At 44.4% G+C, this 12577-nt stretch overlaps 1 protein-coding gene across 2 annotated transcripts in view; it reads right to left on the bottom strand.

The window, feature by feature from the left end:
• Nucleotides 1–12577, bottom strand: part of KIF3A (kinesin family member 3A) — a 133693-nt gene that overhangs the window by 1560 nt on the left and 119556 nt on the right. For both annotated transcript variants that reach the window (XM_077473230.1, XM_077473231.1), the window contains one exon: nt 10779–10903. In XM_077473230.1, coding sequence (XP_077329356.1) covers nt 10779–10903 — 125 coding nt within the window. The remainder of the gene's footprint in view (nt 1–10778; nt 10904–12577) is intronic.

Here is a 12577-nt window from a genome sequence, read left to right as displayed (position 1 = left end):
AAACACACCACACAGTAAACACATCACACAGTATAAACACAATGTCCCCACACATGTCCCCAAAACATACATGTCCCCAAATAATAAAAACACATGTCCCTAATAATAAAAACATGTCCCCCACATATGTCCCACTAAAATCACATGTCCCAATGATTATCTGCACACATATGTACGTGATCACCTGCACACATATGTACATGATCATTTGCGTACATATGTCCGTGATCACACAAACCAATTATTATACACTTAACGGATTTTTTTTTACCAAAAACATGTAGCAGAATACATTTTGGCTTAAATTTATGACAAAATTTGATTTTATTGGATTTTTATTAAGTAGAAAAAAGAAAATAGTTTTTTTTTCCAAATTTCCACTTTTTTGCGCTTATATCGCAAAAAATAAAAAACAGAGTCGTGAATAAATACCACCAAAATAAAGCTCTATTTGTGCGAACAAAATGATAAAAATTTCATTTGGGTACAGTGTAGCATGACCGCGCAATTGTCACTGAAAGCGCTAGAGCGCTGAAAGCTGAAAATTGGGCTGGGAAGGAAGGGGGCGAAAGTGCCCTGTATTGAAGTGGTTAAAAAGCACAGATTTACTGAATATTGGTACAGATCACACTTCCCTTTAATTTTTTTTTAATGGCCTACTAATTTCTCATGATATTCATAGGAATTGACCGATTGTACATACTACTTCCATGTACTCCCTAAAAAAAAAAAAAAAATAAAAAAAAAAACATTACTTTTTTTTAGGCTTCCTTCCTTTATTTTTTACCTGGGAATACAGCCAGTAAGTCTGTTATATATTTAAATTTCCTTTAACAGACCAAATGGTCCAGGAAAAATTGGCAGTTAGAGGGTTGAGACAAATCATTCAGCACTGACAAAAGTGCTTTTATTCACTTATGTACAACCTTTATCCAAAAGGAAAAAAATTGTGTTGTAATGACTCAAAAAAGTGTTAGCTGGATTTCAACTTTAATTTGTTAAGTTAGCAATTCACTGTAATTTTTTTGTTCATTCAGCTAGCGGGCAGATTCCTCCAGCCACACAAAAAAGAGGCAGAAAGACGTCGTATTTTGACAGTGGCACCCGCAGCTGTCAGGATACCCTCATCAATGGTTGCAGCCACTGATCAAGAAAAACCTTCACATGTCCCTTCAACAGAAGTCTCAAATTATAAAGTATCAAATAATGGACTTCGATCAAGTGGAGACGCACTGATCGATATTCGTCCAGTCCCTGCTAAAACTAGTTATAATCTGAAATTCATCAGCTTTAGTCAAGTCATCTAAATTTGTTAGTGCATCTAACATTACCATAATCCCAAGTTGACAGTGCTGCTGTTGACCAAGGGTGGCTTGATTGTAAATCGTTGACATTACTATTAGGCCTCGTGCAAAGGACAGTAGGAGGCTGATGATATGGCCAACATAAAATTATGGGTATTTTCCTGCACCCAGTGAGCTGTAGATGCCTCAGTCTGCCATATAAGTGAATAGATGTACGCATATGAAAATACCAGTGCTTCTGTGCATCAGCGTTTACATGTGCATGTGTGTACAGAGCCTGTCCCTGAATAGTAACAAGCTTGTAGCAACAGCCTCACCATGTATGGGAAATAAGGATGAGCTGCGACGTGTTCGCATACCCCATGTACAGAGCCCACCAGGAAGTCGGCACTGATCTGCGCTAATCACAGTGAGACATTTCCCGATCTCTGCAGCCACGCATTCGGATAATATCTCACTGCCTGTGATTAGCGCAGCGCCGACTTCCTGGCGGGCTCTGCACGTGAGCTGTGTGAACACACCAGAGCTTATCCTTAATGGGAAATAAACAGGCAAGTCTGAAGGTCAGTACTGCATAAAAATGTTGTAGAAAAACAAGATTTTTCAAGGACCTATAGCGTGATTGCTCCATGAGGGAAGAAAAATCTGAAAACGTTTTAAATATTAAGCTTTACAGGTCTTAAAAAACATGCATAGGATGCCATTGTTGATGTTATTCTGGAAACGTTAGGAGCCTGGTTGGTATGCTGATTATTCTAAGATACTGTTGTAGAACAATAACGCAGAGATGGAGTTCTGATTTCATTGGCAGCATTCTAGTTCTTGGTCTTGACCCAAAAAGCGCTTAAAAGACCATATTTCCACTTTTGCTGTCAAATTCGAGAAAATACACTATATGTTTGTTATGTGTTCCCATTTACACAATAGGAATTTTGACTTATCTGTAAACTCCATATTTTTGAGTACAGTACAAGACACTGACAAAGTAGTCATAGACCCTGGGTTATATGCTCACACCTTCAGATGATTGAACACTAGCAAGCTTTTGTGGACACACCCACTTGGCACCTCCCCTATAACCCTGCCCCACTCCATGTGTTCTCAGTTATGTAGCAAGTAATGCAGAGTAACCAAAGAATGGAAACCAGTGCGGCCTCTGTCCAGTACTGCACTCCAGGATAAGGAATTTACAGGCAAGTCAAAATTCCTCTTATCTTAACTGTACAGTACAGGACACAGGCAAAATCATAGACCATGAGAAGGCTGGGCAACAACTAAGCAAACAGAACTGTTCCAACAGGCCTAACAATAAGGGTTAATAGACCAAGCTTAAGCTGCAAGAATCTTGCCGCCAAAACTGCATCCATATAAGATTAGACATCCACCTGGTAGAACTTTGAAAAAGTATAAAAATTATGAGGACAAGGTTGCTGCGTCAACAGCTGTGCCTGGTGCTGAAATGGCCAAGGAAACTCCCAACAATCTGGTGGCATGGGCTCAAAATAGAATAAGAGCAGCAGATTTCTTACCCATCTCGCGATGGTGGACTTAAAGCGATCTTAAACCCAAAAACAAAAATGTAATGTATAGCAGCTTACCAAATAATAGATGTGGTGCCTGCATTTGTTTTTGTTTATTTTAGGTTTTACATTCTGTTTTCACCTGATGGTCTGGCCACAACTCCTGTATTAGAGTGCCCCCACTCTGGATGAATGAGAACACGTGGCACAGCAGACAGCTGCATTGCACGTCTTGGGGGGAAGGGGAGTGTTAGATGTACTAGAAGATTTAAATTGAACATTGAAGCCAAACTCCAAATTACACTTTATAATCAGTTACAACAAACAGTTTTTTATTTTATTTTGGGATAAAGGTTTTACATGAATAAATACAAGCTGATCACTATAAGAACCCTTACCAGTGTTAAATGGTTGATCTCATCCCTGTAAACTGATACATCTGGAAGAGATCTTGTTCTTTTGAAAAACAGACTTACTGGCTTGATCACCAGGTGTAAATAGAAGAAAGAAAGCCTAAAAAAAGAACACTAATACAGCCATCACTTCTAAGAATTGGTAAGCTGCAATATAATAAATGTTTGCTTTTGGGTTTAATACTGCTATAAAAGGGCAGGGTGTTCCTTGTGAGGTTCTTGGGACAGAACAAATGGGAAATCCATATGTTTGATCAAAGCTGTAGTTTTAAAGTCAATTTTAATGGCCCACACTACATCCAGATAGCAAACAGAAGTTTCCTTTGGATGTGGGCATAAGGATGGTAGGACTATGTCCTCACTGAGGTGGAAGACTGATATAAGAAAGCAGTTCCGTCAGGTGCTCAAAATTGGGGGGGGGGGGGGGCAAACTGAGAAACACTAAAAAGAAAAAAAGATCAATTGCAGCCTCACTGTGCCCATCATATGCAGGTCCGGGTGACGGCCACTAGGTGTCCAATAGGGATGTCTGTGTCTTCAGCTAATCAGATGGCAGGTATCAGACCCGCGCTCCCTGATTGAAGAAGAGGCACTCAAAAATTGGAACAGCCCCCCATGAGAACATACAGGTCAGCGCTCTCAGCCATTGGCACTGATCGGATGTAGGTTGGCAGACCTTTTTCGGTTATGCCAATTCGACAGAAGCTGGACGTTCGGCTGGATTTTATCAGTCCGGCTGCTGTACACACGGCCCCGAATATCCACAGAAACTGGCGGATACTTCGTCCCATGTTTATGGGGCTTAACAGAATATAGTAAGAGACCACACAAGTGGATTATATAGAAAAGTTTTTGACACCTAATTATAATGTGAGAACATACAGTATTATTTTAATGGTAGATTTGTGAGGAAACATACTACACTATATAGTTCTGTTTTTTTTGGAGAATGTCACCAAGAAAAAGGCGAGATGATCATGCAAAACTGGTGTTCCATCATGTAAGATAAAAATTAATTTTATGTACGTCTTGGGGAGATGATCCGGTTCTGCTGGGGGGGGTGGAAAATCAGTTCCAGCTGCAGAGTTCAAAGTTTTTATAGATGGATTCTAGTCCACTGGTATCCGACTACAAATACTTTGGTATTGTAAACAGGTTTAAATAGAGTCCCTTGTGGCTATACTGGAACAAGTACTGCCTGGGACTAGAAATGATTCGTGGCATTCCGCAAAAAAAAAAAATGTCCTTAGGCAGCTTTCGATTGATCTGACAGAAGAAAGAGGTGTGGGGATAGAGTTTAAAACTATTTTGTACCCCTTTGAAACCACGGATTGAACCCACAGGTATGGGAGATCTGTGACTCTAAGAGATGCAAACTGTAACAAATGCCTCTCCACACTTAGAAACAAGGGTGCCCCTTTAGAGTGGAAGGCAGATGTTGTAAATGCTCTTAAGGAAAGACCCTGGAAAACAGGATCATGTTGTATTCATTGCCCTAGTCCAGTTATCTGCAGTATGACAAACTCAAACTGCAGTGATAGTTGGTTGCAGGGCAGGACCCACCAAAGTAAAGAAAGTCAGAAACGTTCAGTCTGCAGAGTCACATCTTCAATAGGTACAGTGAGATGCAGGTCTCTATGTACCCAAAGGGGTATGACGAGAAGGAAAAGGACCAAACTGCACAATGCCATGGCTTTTACGGATTGCAACAATGAGCCATTCCACGTTAGAAGCCATGTTGCGGTAAGCCCCTTCTTCAATATAGCAGCATTTTGGGAAAAAAATTGATTTTTTGTACTCACCGTAAAATCCTTTTCTCTGTAGATCACCGACTGACACAGCTCCTTTCTTAGACTATCGGGTTGTTACACCACCTTCAGGAGAGGACTAGGCAGAACATGTTAACATGTTAGAACAGAACCAGAACCTTCTAGTTCCGCCCAAGGGACGGTCCCTTAGGTAACAACCCCCCAGCCTGCTTCCTGTAGCCTCAGTATGTCAACAAGCAGTATAACGTTAAAAAAATAGGAGGGGAGGGTGCTGTGTCAGTCAGTGAACTACAGAGAAAAGGATTTTACGGTTTACAGATTACAAAAAATCCTATTTTCTCTTACATTCACCAACTGACATAGCTCCTTTCTTAGACCATCAGGACGTCCCCAAGCAGTGTGAAAACGAGGGGTGGGAAACAGCAGAAAAACTTGGCATGTGGGAAACAGTATAAAACTTCACCCACAAAAACACAGAGTGTGGGAACAGCATAGAACTTTTACCCACAAAAAAACAGAGTGCTCCTCAAACTGCCTGCCCCTTCAAGGCTTAGGCCTGTACTACAATATGTCTGATCCACCTGCAAATGGTGGCCGGCAAGACTGCCATGCTGTTTTTCGGACCAGCCACCGAAATAAACAAGGAGTCTGACTTCCGAAAGGGAGCCGTAGCGGACAAATACACCCTCAGAGCCGGGACTACGTCCAGGGAATGGAGGGCCACCTCTTTAGGATTTGTCGGTTTAGGACACAGATGGTAACACAATGTCTTCGTTGATGTGGAATGCCGAAACCACCTTTGGCAGAAAATCCTTGTGGAAAATCAGATAGGGAGACTTGCAAGACAAGGCCGCCAGTTCCCAACTCCTCCTGGCCGATGTAATGGCCACTGGAAAGACCACTTTCTGGGAAAGGGTCAACAGAGGGATCTCTCTGATATTTTCAAATGGCTGTTTCTGAAGTGCCGATAACACCAGATTCAGATCCCACAGGGGTAACGGTGGGCGCACCGGAGGAACTACATGTCAGACCCCTTGAACAAAAGTGCTCACTAAAGAGTGAGATGCCAGGGGTCGCTGAAAAAAGACAGACAACGGTGGTTTTTGTCCTTTGATGGTGCTTAACACCAATTTCTGGTCTACTCCTGGCTGTAAAAACAGCAGGATCCTGGATATAGAATAGGAGTGCGGATGCCATCCTTTCTCCTCACACACGGAGATGTAGGCCTTCCAGGTACGATGATATAGCTTCCGAGAAGATTTCCATGCTCTCAACATAGTTGGAATCATCGAGCCGGAAGGCCCCGATTCCTCAACACGTGGTTCTCAATAGCCATGCCGTTAAAACCAGCGACGGTAAAGCAGGATGGAGAATTGGACCTTGAGACAGCAGGTCCTCTTCAACGGCAGTCGCCAGGGGGCATCCGCCACCAAATGCACTAGGCCTGCGTACCAGGGATGCTGGGGCCAATCTGGGGCAATCAGAATGACTGGAATCCCCTCGGCCTTCACTCTGCGAAGCAGAAATGGTAACAGTTTTAGCAGAGGAAAGGCATAAATCAGCTGGTAATGACCCCACGGAGCCACCAGCGCATCTGACACCTCTGCCCAAGGATCTCTTGTCCTGGTCACGAATCTCGGCACCTTCCGATTGAGACGGGAGGCCAGAAGATCCACGTCTGGAGTGCCCCATTGCAGGCACAGTAGCCTGCACACTGCATGCAATGCCCATTCTCCTGGGTCCATCATCTGGCAACTTAGGTAGTCCGCCAGCCATTATCCACTCCCGGGATGTAAATGGCCGATAGGGCCGGTACATGTTGCTCTGCCCACTGAAGAATGTGAGCGACCTCCTGTGCGGCGGCTGAGCTTCTTGTTCCTCCTTGATGATTGACATATGCCACCGCCGTGGCGTTGTCTGACTGGATCCTGATCGGATGCCCTCGAAGTCTTATCGACCATGTGGAGAGACATAGCCTGATCATTTGCCGCTCGAGCACATTGATCGGTAACTTGGATTCCTCCTCCGACCAGAGTCCCTGGGTCGACTGAACTCCCATTACTCCACCCCAGCCAGTTAGACTGGCATCCATTGTGATCACTGTCTAATTCAGAGGTAGGAATGACTTCCCGGACCGAAGTGCCAGGAACCTCAGCCACTAGAGCAGGGAATCCCTGACTAACTGGCTCACCTGAATCTGCCGATCCAGAGATAACAGAGATTTGTCCCATTTCTTCAGGATCTCCTTCTGCAAGACTCTGGTGTGAAACTGGGCATACAGTACTGCCACGAAGGAGGCTACCATGCATCCCAGGACTCTCATGCAGAAGGGTAGCGATGACCACCTGCGGTTCATCAACAGTTTTACCACGGCTCTGAGAGTCTGCAGCTTGTCTGAAGGGAGAAACATTCTCGCTTACATGGAGTCCAGCAGTAAGCCTAGGTACTCCAAGTGCTGAGTCGGTACGATCACTGACTTTTTTAGGTTTAACAGCCACCCAAACTCCTGCAGGGTCTGCATTGTGATCACCACATCCTCCTCTAACTCTGAGGTGGAAGATGCTCTCAGGAGGAGATCGTCTAGGTAACCTACGATCGTGATCCCACATTGTTGCAGCAAAATAGGAGCCAATACCTTGCTAAAAAATCAGGGGGCTGATGCCAAGCCAAAAGGGACAGCCACAAAACTGGTAGTGGGCTTCCCCAACTGCAAATAACAGAAACTTCTGATGGTGAAGGCATATGGGTATGTGCAGGTATGCATCCTGGATGTCCGAAGACGCCAGGGAGTCCCCTTGATGGAGTGCAGTGACTACTGAGCGAACTGATTCCACTCTGAACCTCTGTACTTTTACAAAGTAATTGAGGGCTTTTAGGTCCAAGATTGGACGTACCCCTTCCTTTTTGTGGACTACAAACAGATTGAAGTAGAACCCCTGGGATCTTTCTGACTCCGGGAACAGGTACTTTCACCCTGCGACTCAGCAGGTCCCTTACCGTCCCCATTAGGGCCTACCGGCGAGTATGGATATGCTGGAGGGGAAGAATCTGTCTGGTGGCCAAGAGAGGAACTCTATCTTGTAGCCAGAGGAAATCAGATTGCAGACCCATTGGTTGGACAGCCATGAGGCCCACCGGGCTGCCAACTCTTGAAGGTGACCCTCCACCCGTGTTGCGGGCGGGGCAAACCTTCATGGAGTAGCACTTTTGCTCGCAAGCTTGTTAGGCTTGCGGTTCCAGGGACGTTTTGGTCCTTCAGAGGTCGTCCTGTCGACGTTTCGCCGAAGCCCCGGGTGGACGAAAAAGCAGTTTATGAGCGGAAAATGAGGGCCCTTGCCTATGGCGTGGCTCTTTAGCCTTCCTGGCCTATGGAAGTAAGGTACTCTTCCCACCTGTGGCATTTTTAATAATGTCATCCAACAAGGCTCCAAACAGCCGCTCGCCAAGGAAGGGTAATTCCACTGCTGACACTGAAGCCCTGGATAACAGAGGGAGGGTATCCAGGGTCATATCACAAACGTACTTAAGGCCTTGCACTAACTGGTCTGCTAGTTCCACACAGACAGAAGAAGCCTGTTGCTCCCTCAATTTGCAGTGCAAAAGTTTTGCCCACTCAGTAAGTGTCCGCGACACAGGTGCGGATGCCAGTACTGGTCGCATTGCTGACCCCACAACAGTAAACAAGGAACGGGCCACTGCCTCTGCCTTCCTGTCCATGGGGTCCTTAAAGGCAGGAGTCCCCTCTACCGGGATTGTGGTTACTTTGTTTAACCTGAATACTGGAGGGTCCACGACCGGAGGAGCTGACCATTTTTTGAGAAGGCTCTCCTCAAAGGGGTAACGCACTGCCATGTATTTGGGGACCGAAAAGGTCCGTTGCGGTCGATCCCATTCCTTGTATATGAACTTAACTAAATAAGTCAGTCAGATACGGAAACACCTTAGGTGTACGGGTTGGCTTACAGGACCCAAAAGTGACCACTACATCAGCAGAGGGATCTGCTGTCTCCTGAATTTTCAGGGTATCACACACAGCCGTCATAAGTGCTCTAACAAGAGCTTTATCGCGCACGGACTCAGACAGGGACTCAACGTCACTGTCCGATCAGTCCTAGTCAGCTTTTATTTCCCTTATACCCTTTCCACTTCAGAATTATGTGCCACTTTGTGTTGGTCTATCACATAAAATCCCAATAAAACACTGTATTTATTGGCGTATACCACGCACCTTTTCACCTTGAAAATCAGGTGCAAATAGTGTGTTATACACCAATACTTCAATTTTAGCTGCCTCGGAGGGGACAGGGAGAGGGCGGGACAAGTGCTGTCAGATTACATACCGTGAGAATCTGCTGTTTACTTGGCAGCCTCTGTAATAGGAAGTCGTGTCTCCTGGGCCGCCATTGGACCACTGTTCTGTCTATCATAAGAGATTCTCACTGTATGTAATCTGTCGGCACTCATTCCATCCCCCTCCCTGTCCCCTCTAGGCTGCAGATGGGCATCGATCAGGCTGCATTGAAGGCAATGGCGAGGCCGCTGCTGCATTGAGGGCAACGGAGAGGCTGCTGCTGCATTGAAGGCAACGGCAAGGCCGCTGCTGCATTGAAGGCTACGGCGAGGCTGCTGCTGCATTGAAGGCAACGGCGAGGCCGCTGCTGCATTGAAGGCAACGGCGAGGCCGCTGCATTGAAGGCAACAGCGAGGCCGCTGCATTGATGGAAACGGCAAAGCTGCTGCATTGATGGCACTTGTGAGGCTGCAGATAGGCACTGATCAGGCTGTATTGATGGCAGTGGTGGGGCTGCAGATGGGCACTGACCCCTTATTTTACTTCAAAGTTCCTTATTTAAAATGTATTTTTTTTCCTGAAACTTCCCTCTTAAAACAAATGTGCGCGTTATACGCCAATAAATACGATACAATTAAGTATATGGATAGCAAAATGTGGAAAATTTTAAAGGGGTATGAATACTTTTTCAAGGCACTGTATATGAAGGGTTACATTTAACTAATATAATATAGGTGTTATCCCAATTTGGCTGCAAAAGTGGAAATACACTTATGTCAAAGGATCAGCATGACAGCCAGCAATACAGAACGTAGGAAAATCTTGAGCTAGTTGACTTTGATCAATAGCAGCAGGAGCCAATGGCGCAGCTGCTGTGTCATAGCTGAGCTCCTCCATTCCTCTTATCAGTATGGACGCCCTTCTCTGCACTTTATCCAGTTCTCCAATATCCTTATTGTATACTAGGGTGATAAACAGAACTGCATATTCTAGATGAGTTATTACTAATGATTTGTACAGGGGCAAAATAACAGCAGTTTTTCATTGTTCTTTAATCTACTGTATCCTTACTATAAATCTGGTGTTTGCTAAAGTGTTAATAAAACTTGAATTATTGGTAATTATTATATTTGAATTATTAATTATTGTATGGCTTTATAGCGACGGGACTCATAAATGAATAGTTTATTATTAATTATGGAGAAGAGGTGGGATTAAAGAAGCTTGTACTTCTTCCCACTCCTTTTCAAATATGCACACTAAATTATTTTTTATAGTTTTTTTTTTTTTGTCTTCTCTTGCAATTAGTTGCTTTGTGATTGTCAACTACTGAATGATTACTTTTTATTTTTTATGCTTTCTTACATGTTGGAAATAAACTAAAGCTAACTAACTTTGTGAAAGAAAGAAATACAGGAGCAGTAGGGTAAACAAAAAACAAACAAAACAAAAACAAACAAAAAAAAAACTTTGATACACACCTTCGACCAGTTTTGGGTCTTGATTTTCCTTTTGATGTTCTAGGTCTTTCAAGCTTCATCAGGGACTGCCGCAGACTCTCCTCAGTGTAAGCCAAATATACATGAGACAGGTCAACTTCAAAAGGCTGCATTTGATAAACAGAAAAGAAAGATGTGGTATTTCAGAAAGTTAAAAAATAAATTTGTGCTGTGAGCCAATGTATAAACCAGGTTCCCTGAACCTTATTTAGAGGTTACGCAAAACCATTGTTTTGGCATACAAGGGTAATGCATGTTGCTCTTATACTACATCATTGGCTCTAAAATACCCAGCTCCTGACACCTGAAAACTAGCTCTGTTATTTAAATATATGAGTTTGCCATAAACATCTGCAATGCTTGAATGGAACATTGTAGCTTAAAATAAAAGCATTAATACAACATAAGAAAATGCGAAATCCGGTTCCTGATCAGATATGAATAAATGTTAACATGACAAAAGGTGAACTGTGCGTTAGGTTTTGGTAAACACTTATCAAATTAATTTTATCTGACCAAAGCTACAGTAATTCTTGGCATGACAGTCATTCTGATACTGTTGTGGTCTCTCCACACATGTACACAGTTTTTTTTTGTCATTAAAAGGTCTCAAATTATTAATACAGATTTTAGCTAAACACTTTATAGTGCATTCATTTAAAATTGATTATTTAACAGCTTTAGCTCCAGAAAGTTAACCCCCTTTCATGACCAGGACATTTTTTGCAATATGGCACTGCGTTACTTTAACCAGTTAACAACCAGCCCATAGCCGAATGACGGCTGCAGGGCGGTTGCTTAACTCTGGGAGGGCGTACAGTGACGTCATCCCAGAATTCCGCTCTCATGCGCCCCCTGAGGCATGCACTCAAGAACTTCCGTGAACGCCGGGTCACAGATCTCGGTAAACATTGAGTTCAGTACAGTGGCGGGGGAAAGATAGGTGGCAGCAGCGCTGTGGGCTAGATCTGTAGTGTCCTCAGCGCTGCTCCCTGACAATTAACCCTGCAAAACCCTGCCAATACTCTGCAATGCCCTGACAATACCCTGCAATGCCCTGCAAATACTCTGCAATGCCCTGACAATACTCTGCAATACCCTGCAATACCCAGCCATACTAGGTGATACACTGCAATACCCAGCCATACTCGGCGATACCCTGCAATACCCAGCCATACTCGGCGATACCCTGCAATACTCGGTTCTACCCTGCAATACCCAGCCATACTCGGCGATACCCTGAAATACTTTGTGATACCCTGCAATACCCAGCCATACTTGGTGATACCCTGCAATACCCAGCCATACTCGGCGATACCCTGCAATACCCAGCCATACTCGGCGATACCCTGCAATACTCGGTTTTACCCTGCAATACCCAGCCATACTCGGCGATAGCCTGAAATACTCTGTGATACCCTGCAATACCCAGCCATACTTGGTGATACCCTGCAATTCCCAGCCATACTCGGTGATACCCTGCAATACCCAGCCATACTCGGTGATACCCTGCAATACCCAGCCATACTCGGTGATACCCTGCAATACCCAGCCATACTCGGTGATACCCTGCAATACCCAGCCATACTCGGTGATACCCTGCAATACCCAGCCATACTCAGTGATACCCAGCCATACTTGGCCATGCTCAGCTGTACTCGGCCTCTGTATGTGGCCAGGCTGTGTAAGTCTCACACATGTGGTATCCCCGTACTCAGAAGGAGTAGGAGAATCTATTTTGGGGTGTCATTTTTGCTATGTACATGCTATGTGTTAGAAAT

Source organism: Lithobates pipiens, unplaced genomic scaffold, assembly GCF_037356315.1.
Source record: "Lithobates pipiens isolate NorthernLeopardFrog02 unplaced genomic scaffold, aLitPip1_a1.2 Scaffold_8, whole genome shotgun sequence".
NCBI classification, from domain to species: Eukaryota; Metazoa; Chordata; class Amphibia; order Anura; family Ranidae; genus Lithobates; species Lithobates pipiens.
The sequence above is the reverse complement of the archived record's forward strand: the minus strand, read 5'-3'. Positions and strand labels throughout refer to the sequence as shown.